We start from the raw sequence: 13,764 nt of genomic DNA on the forward strand, positions 1-13,764 counted from the left end.
CCAGAAAGTGATTTAACAAAACGTGAAGCCTGTAATTAGAGATCCTAGTGCCCACTTCATCTGAGAATACCATTATAGCTGCAGCTTATAGCTCTGAGGAATTAGGAGATTGTCCGGGATTTCTAATCAAAAAACGATTTTCCAAAATAGTTGAGTATATTCTGAAATTCACTGATAAAAAACACAAGTATCCCTACAACCTAACTAACAGAGCAGTTCAGAGTCTAATGCGCTGATGCAACTATAAATGTCCGAATTAAATGTTAAAAAGAATGCTCGCCAAAATTTGATGAGAATATTTCATCAAACGCCACGCTAAATAATTGGTAGAATGTCTGTCCCGCGACGGCACGTGAAAATACGACAATACGCAAACTGAAGCTAGATAATGAAAATCATCCCAGAATTAACCCTTCACTTGAAATGATTTCATGGTTCCGCGTATCTCTAGTAACTTAATACGGCACCCGAGGCTGTTTGTAGCAGTGATACCGAAGCGACGCGACTCCCGACACAGCTGACGTGCTATTCAGCGTCTGGAGAGAACTGGGGCCTTCCTTCCTCGCTCGCTGTAGCATATAACTTCCTTCGTGTAGGATGTTGAGGGAGAAGGGTGTTGTCCTTGGACATTTCCTTCAGATGAACGGGTATGGGTTTGGGTTAGCATTTGTTGAATGCTCCTAACTATGTGGTTTTTCCTGACGTTTTATGCTGTTTGGTTTTCTCAACTCTGCGGTTATTGCAGGATTGCTTTCGGTCGTTTGTATCTTTCCTGTACTTGGGGGTAGTTTCCAAGTTTTTTTATGAGGGGTTTTCGATTTGCTTGCGGTTTCGTAGAACGCGGCCGCGAGCTCACGGAATCTTTCTTTAAGGAACTTCATTTCCGTAGCCTCGTGTGTCGGCTGTCGGAAATCTCGTTGGGACATGTAGCGCGCGTTTTAGTGCCCTATTCTGGATCTTTTGCAGCCTCACTATGTGAGTATTTGCTGCATAGCCCCAGACAGGGCAGGAGTACTCGAGAATGGGGCGGATGAGTGTGCAGTAGAGTCTCACTCCTGTGGTTGCAGCGAGACTGCTGGTCATGTTTAGGAGGGGGTAGAGGGTGTTCATTCGAGCACTGGCTTTCCTGCGGAGGTCCTCGATATGGTGCCTCCAGGTGAGGCGCTGGTCGAGGGTTACCCCTAAGTATTTTGCTGTGGCCTTCCAGGGGATGTCTCTCCTGTGGAGTCGCAGTGGGACGTTTTGGCGCCTGTGGTGTGGGAGGGAGCGCTTTCCCTTTCTCTGTGTTAGCATTATTGCCTGTGTTTTGTCGCCGTTTATGGTGATTCGCCATTTCTTGGCCCACGTTTCTGTTTTGTCGAGCAAGTTTTGCAGTCTGTTCGTGACGATTCTTCTGTTACTGCTGCTCGCGAAGAAAGCTGTGTCATCAGCATATTGCGCAGTATGTGTCTGTGGGGCGGTCGGTGTGTCGGCAGTGTACAGATTGTACAGTACTGGGCCTAGCACCGACCTCTGTGGGACACCTGCGCGTATGCTACGCTTGGTGGACTTAGCGTCGTCTACTTTGACGCTAAAGGATCTGTTGGATAGGTAGCTACCCAGTAGCTTAACGATATGGCCAGGGAACCCTAATGTGTACAATTTGTACAATAGTCCGGTGTGCCACACACTGTCGAACGCCTTGGCTACGTCTAGTAGCACGAGGCCACAGTAGCCTTTCCGGTTAAAGGCTTCTGTGGCGGCTTCGACCACTCTCATTAATTGTTGCGGTGCTGAGTGCTTGTTGCGGAATCCAAACTGGAATTGGGGGAGCATTCTTTCTCTGCGTATATGTTGTTCTATGCGAACCAGTAGGAGGCGCTCGTATAGCTTACTGAGCGTGGGCAGTAAGCTTATGGGTCGGTGGTTCTGGGGGAAGATGGGGTCTTTTCCTGGCTTAGCGATAGCGACCACTTCGGCATGTTTCCACTCTTTGGGGAAGTTTTGTGATCGTGTGATCTCGTTAAAGGTTTCTGTAAGCTTTTCTATCGCTAGCTGGGGCAGGTTTTTAAGCAGTTCATTGGTGAGGAGATCGTGGCCTGGGGCTTTCTTGGTGGGCAGTGATTTGATGGTTTTGGCTACCTCTTCCGGGGAGAAGGTAGGTGCATTGTCAGCGACGTCATCTTCTGCTGCGAGAAATACTGCTAGTTGCTGCCTAACTATTCTTTCATGCTCGCGGTCTTGTGCCTCTGCTGGTGTGAATTGTTTTTCGAAGACGTCGGCGAGTGCGTTGGCCTTATCTTGGGCGCTGAACACAAGTCCTCGCTCGCCGTGCAGAGGCGGCATCCTTGCGCGTCTTTTAGTGAACTGCTTGGTGGCTTGCCAGAGGCTATTGTCCTGCACTTTTAGAGTTGTGAGGCGGTTTGACCATTGCTGGTTTCTATGCTCAGTGAGTGACGCCTTCAGCTCTCTTTGCAACCTATTGAGCAACCTCCTGGTGTTTGGATTTCGCGTTAGTTTCCATTCCTTCGCGACCCTGTTTTTGTGTCTGATCTGGGCAAGCAGCTGGGGTGGCAATCGCTGGGTCGGGGGAGGGGTTGTATTGGGTCTGGGTGTAGCGCCCAAAGCTGCTTGCAGGATCGCGTCGGTAAGACTTCTCAGCGTTTGATGTACGTTGTCTAGTGGGGGCGGGATATTTACAATTTCTGCCGTTACGGTTTCTTTGAATCGTTCCCAGTTTATGCGCCTACGAATGGCAGGGCGTTGGGTGGGCGGTAGCCACCCGCCCACGTCTATTTCAAAGATTACAGGATTGTGGTCGGATGACATTCTGTTCAGCGAACTCGCGGCCACAAAACCTGCGAGACCTTTCGTAACAGCGATGTCTAGGACGTCTGCCCTGTTGCCGTTCAGGGGGAAGTGTGTGGGTTCCTCTGGACCCCACACATGTAAGTAGTGGGTGCGCGCGATGCTTTTCAATTGTCGGCCGGCTCGGTTTGCACTCCTGGAATGCCAGTCTGTGTGTTTTGCGTTGAGGTCTCCCCCAACTACGAGCTTGCCTCTAATTTGCCCTAATTTGGCGATGTCTTCTTTGTCTAAGTTGCGTGTGGGAGGACGGTATGCCGCAACCACAGTTACCGGTCCTGTGGTTGTCGTTACCTCGATTGCTACTGTTTCCAACTGCGTCATGTCTGGTAGATATACTTGATGATTTGGTATCCCCCTTTTAATGTATATTGCTACCCCGCCCCCTGCAGTTGGTCGGTCGCGTCTGTAGCTGAGGTAGTTTGGTGCCCTTACTCTGACTCCCTGTTTAAGGTGAGTTTCGGACACCATGTATACATCTATGTTTTCGTCCGCCAGGAACTCTTTGAATTCGAGTGCCTGTTGGACGAGGCCATTTGCGTTAAACGTGCACATTTTGAATCCCTGGATAGCCGGCCTATCCATGGTGGTGGCTGATGACACTGGTTGTCGCAGTTTCCTGCATGGGCCTAATTGCCGATCGTATTTCGGCTGTGATTTTCTCAAAGCTCATGTTCATTGTTTGCATGAGCATGTCCATGAGTTTGATGATTTGTGTGAGTGCGGTGGAGAAGTGTTGTGTTTGCGCATTTGTGTTGTTTTCGTCGGGTTTGGGTGTGTGTGTTTGTTTGTTTGTGTGGTTTCCTGTTGGGCGCCTGGTCTGCTTGTTTTGGGGCGGTCTGTGGTTGGGGCGAGAGCGCCTCTGCATATGTGGCGGGAGAGGTGTTGCCAATGTTGGCGGGTGCTTTTGCTGTCTCGGGTGTGATGTCTACAGCAGGTCTGATGCCTTTCCTGCGTGTCTCAGCGTTTGCGCTGCCGTGCCTTTTGGCGGGATTTGCGTTGGCCGCGACCTTCGTATTCCCTTGTCGGCGCTCACGTGCGCGTTTTTGTGCTGGGCAGCCCAAATAGCTGGCAGTGTGCCCTCCGCTGCAGTTTGCGCACTTGAGGGGTTCGTTTTTCTCCCGCTTGCAGTCTCGGGAGGCGTGGTCCCCTGCGCAACGTACGCATTTAGGTGGCATGTTGCAGCTAGCACTAACGTGTCCTATCATCTGACAGTTGAAGCACTGAGCTGCTCTTGAACGTTGTTTTAGTGGTTCTGGAGTTAAGACCAGCGCCATTAGTCTTTGTTTTTGGAATATTTTCCTATGTTGCGGGGTATCTACTAGTGTGGCAACGTAGAGTGGTTTTTCTTGGAGTCGTGTCGCCTGACTGATCGTACGTCATAACCTTGCATGGTTATGGCGGACTTTATGTCTTCTGGGTCGGTACCTTTGGGAAAGCCTCTGAATACTGCCTTCAGCGGCTTTTGCGCTCCGATGGGGTAGGTGTAGTGCGGGATGTCTTTGTTTGAGTCCGGATTTAATGGTGTTATAATCCTCTAGTGTCCGTGCCGTCAGTTTGATTGTATCACCTCCTACTGATTTGGCTTGGAAGTGATCGCCACCTAGCGCGTCTTTAATGGTGGTGTACAGGTCTTTGTATGTGGTAGGGAAGGTGGCCACTATAGGTGGGAGTCGGATATTTTTTGGCCGCTGTGTGTCGGTCTGTCGTGGGATGGGGGCGGGCGGATTTTCCGCGTCGTCCATGAGTGCTGCGAATGGGTTCTGTGTTGTCTGAAGGCCGGTCTGTGTAGGTGGTGTGGTGTGGCGGGCGGTTTTGCGTGCGAGTTGAAATTCGCCGTTTGTGCCCTGTGTTGTGTCTGTGGGAGGGGATTGTGTTTCGCCTGCGCTGCTTGGGGCGGCGGGGCTTTGTGGGGAGAGGGTTTCTGTTGCAGGCTCTGCTTCTACATCTGTAGTTTTGAGCGCGCAGGGTGTCGGGTGTTTGGTTTCCCTACTGGGGCCAGCAGTCTCGTTTGTCCCATTGTCTCCGCTGGGGCCTATTTCGGGGTCGGTGGTGTGGGGTACTTCCGGATTTGTCTGTAAACTGAACTGGGGGAAGAGTGGTGGCGTGTCTGCACCTCTGCTTCCTTTGGTTTCCCGCGAAGGTGACTTTGCGCGTCGTTTGGTCCGGATTTTAGTTCCTATCTTTCCAGTTGTTTTTGGGAGAATTTTCTGTTCTCTTTTCCTGCTTTCTGTTGTGGGGTTGGGGAGGACTTTCCTTTCGGGTCTACGTTTTTCTGCTAGGTCGTTCCTGGCCTTTTCTCTACGTCGTTCGGTTTTCATGATCCTCATCATGAGTTTACGTTCCTCTTCCGGATCTAGGTGGGGGAGGACGTTTTGGATGAGCGGATCTCTTATTATGGAACCTAATCCTCGTCTGTCGGTTCGCCCAATAGTGAACCCTGTCCCTGAGGACTGCGTCACTTCTAGTATGACCGTGTCTTCCATCTCCGGGAGCGAAAGCGGGGGCAAAGTCAAGGGCTGCCAAAGGAGTGTTGGGCGCTGCCTTCGTTGGCACCGTTATACGTATCCAACAGCGCACCAACCCTAACGCCTGGCACGCGCGGGTATCTGGCCAGCGACCAGGCCCTGACGTGCTGAGTACATCACTGCACAGTACGGCTGTCACCAAGCGACTTGGCTTCCTTCCTCGCGCAGCGCTCTTATATATATATATATATATATATATATTCTTTTGCTGATGGCCGATGAAGCTCTTTATTTAAACGTGCATTCAGCACGCAGGTAAGTATTGATAATAAAATTTTGACGTGGCTAAGTTAAATATTTTGGGCGAGAGAATTAATTAAATTACACTGCACGCAGTAGATGAGCTCTGAACTGGCCCTTTTGAGATCCGCTATCGCTATAATTTTATAGGTATTCAAAAGAAACTTTTCACATCTTCACAGTCATAGCGGACCTCCAACCTATTTAAATCTAAACATCCTAGCCTTATTTATTAGCCTACTTAATCTATTTTGCTTTCTTCAGTTTTGAGACGAAAACCAGAAAATCATGAATTTCCACTAAAGTCTCAATTTGTGAAATCCAAAGTACTGTTTTTATTAAGTCATTATGAAAGATGAATCTAAATATAAATTTTGAAGTCTCTAGCTCTTTTCTGTTGCGCCAATGATTTTTTCAGAAAAACGTCCAAATTTCAAAAATGGCTGAAGTTATCGAACTGATATTTAACACAATTAGTATTATTCCTGACATGCTAGAAAAGTTTTAGGTCATTTGCTTGATTTTTAAGGTATTGCGCAACATTTATGACGTCAGAGCTAGTTACAGCAGACAGGCTAGCACACAATGGAAACTGATGTGAATTTACTACAGCGTGAGTAGGCTGCTTCCCTACATCACCCTCTACTTAAATTTTTTGTTTATGAATGTTAATGAATGAAAAAAAAATAATTACAAAAAGGGAAGCAAGAGTACAGTTTAACTCCCTATAAAAATTCAAAATTGAAATATAAACATGTAGAAACATTTAAGAAAACTGATTACCTGCATTAATTATTCAAATTGTGGGCATGTTCACTGCCTTTTAAACAATGTCATTACTCAAAATTTTAAGCAAAGTCAATGAAATATTTTGGCATACATATTGCCTTAGACAAACAAACACATACGAATTGAAAAATTATGAAAATCTTAGATCCATTAAATACATTAAATACATTTTTACATACACAAATTCAAAGAAAATAACATGATACATAAACAGATGATTATCTCTTAGCAGTCTTTTCTAAACCTGAAAGAAAAGTTCACAAATAATTTTTACACACGTGGTTGTAGCCGCTTTGGCTGGCGTTCTACACTTCCATTCACAAGGGTAGAGGAGGGGAAGTTGCTATGGTGTGCGTCCTTCACGTTCTCTCTAAATTACATGGGGGAAAGGGGAGGGGTCACTGTGAGTTGTGTCCAAGTCACTCCATGCTTTCACGCAGCTCCAGGCTGCCATTATCTGGTTTGTCCTGTAGAACAAACAAAAAGAGTGCCTCAGACTCTGTTCACTTAATATCTAAGGGTGGGTCACAATGAAATGGGTATATATACATTTTATCCTTCAATATTTTGCTGGAACAAAGTTAACAGAACTTTTTCAACATTACTCTCGCGGTTACTTAAATGTCATAAAATCGGTAAACAAATGGCTCAAAACGCCGTTAGTCATGTACTAGAGAAAATCTATGCTCAAGGCATACAATCATGAATCCTATTTAACATCAATTTATTATTTCTGGGCCGGAACACTGAACCAATGCTCGGTACATTCCTGACAAATCTGCCTTTTATTTACTTAACTGACTCATCTTTGATTACCTTATGCTTAGAGATAGTATGAGTATATTTGATTAGTGGTTGTTTTCTCAGCTTCTTTGTACATGTGAGTAACTTTTGGTAATAGTACCGTTCTGAGTGTTCAAAACACACTACGTTCAGTTGACTACAAAATCCACTTATTGGTCCTCTGCTGTTGTCAGTTCCACATCTGCAATTAGGTACTTACTTACTTTGAAGTGTATTTATGCTGAGCTAAAATTAATGTTTCACGTCTGTCAGTATGTTATTTATTTTGCTAGTGTATGTACTTATTTAACACTCACTCTATTAATATTTAAAGCATAGGATAGCACATTTATTTCATATTCATAGTGTATTGTAGCTGATCAGTTTGCTCACGTGGCAAACCATTTCCACTCGATCGGACGCTGAAACCTCAGGTAGTCTCTCTCAGACCTACCACTGAAGTGCATCAAGTAATTATGGACGAGCGTAATGCTAAATTCCTTAAACCTATAGGACACCATGAGCTGCTCTGTCTCATCTAACATAAGGGTACCTATGGTCGCATTCACGCCTCCAACTCATAACCTCAATACGTGTAGGTGTATCCTGTCACACACTACACTAAAATAATGGCCAGCTCCAACCTTATAAATACTTCAGGGACGTGTCCTTCACGTCTCAACCACAAACACTGCTCAATTCTATTACACTGCCTTTCCTTGCTACACAAGGTGAGTTTATTCTTACAACTTGTCTGCATATTTTCCATAACACTAAGCAATCTCTTTTATTATTAATTAGTTAGCTCTACAGCATACAATAGGTTTCATTGCCACTTCAGATCCTGCTTGAACACGAATTTGTACATCTTTTTTAAATATTATTGCGGGACCATTTCCAATAAAACAACACTTTGTACTTACCATATTACCAGGGTTCTATACATACTTGTTACTCAAATACATTGTATCTTAATTACATCATACTTCTCTATTGTTTGTCACTATTAGGTTTGTCACATTAGGTATTTTTCTTCACTAATCGGTGGATAGAATGGTTACAGAACTCATGGCTTGATAGCCATGACGGAAAATTTTAGTATTCGGAAAGAAAAGGTCGAAATTTTTTGTGGATAGGAAAGATGAAGAATGAGTGAGACCTGAAAGGGAAAGAAGACCTCACACAGCTGGGACTGTACAGCTGCCACACTGTGTAGAGGTTACAGAACAACCTCCTCCCTACAGCATTCATTCACTACCTTTGACCATGCTACGTCGATCTGAAAATACCTTATGATGCCTTTTTAGAACCTGTCTCAGTTCTTCCTTCTGATTGGCGGAAATTTTATCGACTTCCTGCAATTTAGCTTCTATTTTGTCTAAAATAATTGCTTCTTCTTCTTCTTCTTCTTCTTCTTCTGTATTTAGCTTACTTTTACTAAAATTAACACTTTCGTCCCAATACCTCCTATTTTTCAGAATTCGTATAGGCAGCTCCCAAGTTTCATGATCAGTTACTACATGTTTATCACTAAAAGGTACTATAATTACTCCGGTTATTGGCAAGACCATTTTTAACTGGCTTCTTTCAAAGTCAACAACACTCTGATATTTTGACAAGAAATCTATGCCAATTAAAACCTCAATACTGAGATTGTTTACAGTTAAACATGGATGATCAATTAAATTACCATTAATGTTAAAGGGCAGCAAAGCTTCTTGCTTTATCGTTTTTGACACCTTGCCAGTAGCACCAATTATTCTTAGTCCTGATACCCTCATTACTGTAAGCTTGTCTTTACCAGACAAATGCATCAAAGAAGGACTGAGATATTGCACTCACCTCACTTCCACTGTCTAAGAGACAACGTACATTGATACCCAACATATTCACTATTATTATAGGGTGGCTTATTCTAGGTTGTACAGGTGGTTCCTCAAATTCATCTAGTAGTTCCTTTTGGATTTGTCTCCAACTAAAGTGATCGACATCTGTCTTCATTACATTTAGGTCACAGTGTGTAGGGGTTTCCTGAATTACATTTTCAGCTGCCTTTTCCAGTCGGTCTATTAATTTTAAATCGAAACACCGCACGACTTCATTACATTTAGTTTGCTGAACATAACCCAAATTACTGTAGTCTGAGCGATTCTGCGCCTCCAGACCGGGCAAAACACTAGTTACAGCTAAACCACTTTTACCATTATCGTCGGTTTCCTTCTCAAGTGACAACTGGTCACAGCTACTGGGTTCATCGACCCTCAACAGCCTACCCTCTATATTCTCACTTATCTCCTGTCCTAAATCTATTAGTACATTATCAACATCCTGCACAGGCACTTTAGATAAGAGCACATCATCCTCATCGTAAATATAAGCACGAATTTCTTCTGCTTCTTCACCTGTCAATTCAGTATTTTGTAGCTCCTCCCTATCGTTACACTGCTGCGCCTTCTCTTTCTCTTCCCACTTAGAAAGCGTTTCTAACACGGTATCTATCAAATACTGTGAGTGATCTAATATTTCTGTTGTATCCTTAGATGCTACCGACTCTTCATCCACATGTTCAGTCTGAGTATTCTGATCTGTCTTACCAATTCCCTTAACTACTGGCTTAGGAAAAGTAACCGCCTGGTGAGCGCCAGTGTCCTCATAGACGGGAACTAGTTTTCCTGCCTCGGCCTACTACTGTTTCCTTTAGTTTCATTATAGTTAGCTGGCATAGCATTGCTTTCCGTACTGTGGTTTACATGCATAATTTTGTTTGGAACAAAATTATTATCCCTTGGACGCCATTGTTGGTTCTGATAATTATTTCCCCAATCCCTACCTCTCTTAGGATCGCGAATACCTACTGTTCTGATGTTTACATTGCCATTTTGCTCGTTCCTAAAATTACTATTATTGTTATTGGCATTTCTGTTATTACGTGCTTGCTCCTCATTGGCAGCAACACGTTCTACACGTTCCAGATACTCAATGAAACGATCCAGATTGTCTCTAGGGGCAGATATAATTCTAGTTTGCCAATACCATGGCAGTTTGGCTTCAAGACCTAGTATAATCATTTCTGGCTTTAGCTTTTCCGCCAAATGTGACAAACGTGGAATCCATGACCTAGCAAACTCTTTAATTGATTCCTTGCCTGCATTGAAGCGTTTTCCACTCCAAAATTCTCTCAACACTTCATTTTGCTTTTTGCTAGACCAATACTCATTAATGAAAGCTGTTTTAAACTCGGCTAATGTTTTACACTTCAACATAACATCAGCTGACCAACGCATGGCGTCACCTGCTAAATGGCTTCTAATAAATGAGATTTTCTCTCGTTCAGACCAAGTTGGTGGAATCACATCCTCAAAATCGTTCCAGAAATCTAGCGGGTGTATATTTTTATCTGGATCGAGTCGCAAGAACTGCCGACACCCGATAAAAGCGGCGTTTGCAGCTACAACTTGTTGTATACTACCATTACCAGAAGTTACTGAAGCTACTTTACTCTCAATGTTAGCAATGTTAGTACTGATATTTTCTACTCTCAATTCAACATTATCTACTCTTTGTACAATATGAGTAGTATCAGTTTTAATTGCATCTACGTCTGCTTGACATATGTTTACTTTAATACTAACATCCTTAAATCTATCTGAGCACAGTTCAGATTCCGCCTCAATCTTTTCTGTTAACTTGTGCTCCAGCTTCGCATCTTCCATTTGGAAGTCTTTGCGAACCTCAGCAACTTCGGATTTAACTGTTTTATACATTTCAGAAAACTGTCGAGCAACCTTTTTCTTAATATCCTCATGATTGTAATCAATTTTATAATTCAAACTGTCCAGATCCTCTTTCAACTTATGGCAACTAGCCTTGAAAGAATTTTCTAATTCAGCGTTATTGGATTCTAATTTATTGTCCATTGCCTCAAACCGTTTATTAAAATTGGTCTGGCTGGCCACAATCCTGTTATTTACCTCAATTATATCAGACTTTATTTCAGCATTACTGCTTTTGACCTATTCACTTATTTCAGACTTTAATTCAGCTGTCATTTTTGCATTACTGGCAGCTATTGCTTGTAATATAACATTTAAATCAATAGCCCCGGTGTCTTTGGGTTGCTCACTAGCTGGCTTTTTATCACACTCGGGTGACGAAAAACTAGCTCCAATACCAGAATCATCGAAACTAAATGAAACTTCAGATTGATCAGTTAAATCTAACTTCTCCTTCTTAAACTCTACCATCTCTGATGACTGTTTCATTTTTAATTCATCAGAGAAACTATCATCCAATAAATTTACAATTTCTACTTTCTGCTTTACTACAGGGGTCTCTATTATTGAATCATTGCCCCTTCGCACACTACTGTCAGGAGACAATACTTCATATTTCACTTTAACATTACTATTTTCATGCATATTTACACTTGAACCGTTGTCTGGATTTACAGTTCCCTCAACAGACATAGGTTCTAATTTAAGTTTAAACTCAGTTTCTTTTGGCGGTTCCATCGCCGACAGTCTTTTAGTGCAGGTTAGTAAAATTTTTAACAGCTTTTCACTTAACTTAGTTCCTTCTGCACGACGTATGGCGTTGCCGGCGCGGCGTACCAGGATTATTGATGCGACGTGGCACGTTGAACTGCAGACGGCTCTCCGACGGCTGTTGTGTGTTTGCGTGGCCCGCAATTGCAGGCGCTGCGCCGGCTGCTCCAGCGGACGACTGCGGTGCGGCGAGACTGGCTTCTCGCGATGCCGGCAGCACCGCTAGACTCAGTGCCAGCTCCGTCAATCCAGATGCGTTGTTAATCCAATTGCGTCGTCCACATGCACACGTAACACCTTCACTGTTCTATTACTCAGCTGCGTGTCGCATTCCACTCGCGAATCCGAATAGTTAAAAAAAATCACTTTCACTTAGTTGATTTCCTGGCCGATGCACCATATGTGGGGCGGCGAGTAACTTGTGACAATTAAAATAATTGTTGTATAAAATGTTTGAAATACAAATGTTTGAATGTTGAATCAGTTTCAGGCTTTTAGAATGTTGTTAATGCTGTCTTTCGCCGTTCTCAACACTGGCTCTCTATTTACCTTTTTAGCCCCCAGAAAGTGATTTAACAAAACGTGAAGCCTGTAATTAGAGTTCCTAGTGCCCACTTCATCTGAGAACACCATTATAGCTGCAGCTTATAGCTCTGAGGAATTAGGAGATTGTCCGGGATTTCTAATCAAAAAACGATTTTCCAAAATAGTTGAGTATATTCTGAAATTCACTGATAAAAAACACAAGTATCCCTACAACCTAACTAACAGAGCAGTTCAGAGTCTAATGCGCTGATGCAACTATAAATGTCCGAATTAAATGTTAAAAAGAATGCTCGCCAAAATTTGATGAGGATATTTCATCAAACGCCACGCTAAATAATTGGTAGAATGTCTGTCCCGCGACGGCACGTGAAAATACGACAATACGCAAACTGAAGCTAGATAATGAATATATATATATATATATATATATATATATATATATATATATATATATATATATATATATCCGCGGTGCGGACGGCTAAGGGAACGCCTGATCAAATCGGCTCTCCCGACTAGCCGCTGGGCTAGTAACGCACCACTTCAAGTTACATAATAATTTATAGCTTCTTTTGCTGATGGCCGATGAAGCTCTTTATTTAAACGTGCATTCAGCATGCAGGTAAGTATTGATAATAAAATTTTGACGTGGCTAAGTTAAATATTTTGGGCGAGAGAATTAATTAAATTACACTGCACGCAGTAGATGAGCTCTGAACTGGCCCTTTTGAGATCCGCTATTGCTATAATTTTATAGGTATTCAAAAGAAACTTTTCACATCTTCACAGTCATAGCGGACCTCCAACCTATTTAAATCTAAACATCCTAGCCTTATTTATTAGCCTACTTAATCTATCTTGCTTCCTTCAGTTTTGAGACGAAAACCAGAAAATCATGAATTTCCACTAAAGTCTCAATTTGTGAAATCCAAAGTACTGTTTTTATTAAATCATTATGAAAGATGAATCTAAATATAAATTTTGAAGTCTCTAGCTCTTTTCTGTTGCGCCAATGATTTTTTCAGAAAAACGTCCAAATTTCAAAAATGGCTGAAGTTATTGAACTGATATTTAACACAATTAGTATTATTCCTGACATGCTAGAAAAGTTTTAGGTCATTTGCTTGATTTTTAAGGTATTGCGCAACATTTATGACGTCAGAGCTAGTTACAGCAGACTGGCTAGCACACAATGGAAACTGATGTGAATTTACTACAGCGTGAGTAGGCTGCTTCCCTACACACCGTCACACACCGAGAGTTCAACATTTCACACAACATACAAGCTTCCACTTGTAACCAGTCTCTTTGATGTTCTTCGTCACATCTACTAATATTAATCAATATTCTGTCACTCTCGAACATATAAGCAAATTAGCATAAAATAAGGCAAATTATAATTCACAAAAAATATTCTGACAAAAATATAAGAAAAAATTTACAATCTCCCTCATTAGATTTGGTATCGACAAATCCGGTAGAAAATAACA

The 13,764-nt window shown here is 42.8% G+C and overlaps 1 protein-coding gene across 1 annotated transcript; it reads right to left on the reverse strand.

Annotated features, from left to right (window-relative positions):
- Positions 1-4,223: 4,223 nt before the first annotated feature.
- Positions 4,224-5,330, reverse strand: LOC126161237 (uncharacterized). Its single transcript, XM_049916978.1, has one exon. The coding sequence runs from the start codon at positions 5,328-5,330 to the stop codon at positions 4,224-4,226; it is 1,107 nt and encodes a 368-aa protein (XP_049772935.1).
- Positions 5,331-13,764: the final 8,434 nt, after the last annotated feature.

The sequence above is a fragment of the Schistocerca cancellata genome, chromosome 2 (genome assembly GCF_023864275.1).
Source record: "Schistocerca cancellata isolate TAMUIC-IGC-003103 chromosome 2, iqSchCanc2.1, whole genome shotgun sequence".
In the NCBI taxonomy this organism is placed as follows: domain Eukaryota; kingdom Metazoa; phylum Arthropoda; class Insecta; order Orthoptera; family Acrididae; genus Schistocerca; species Schistocerca cancellata.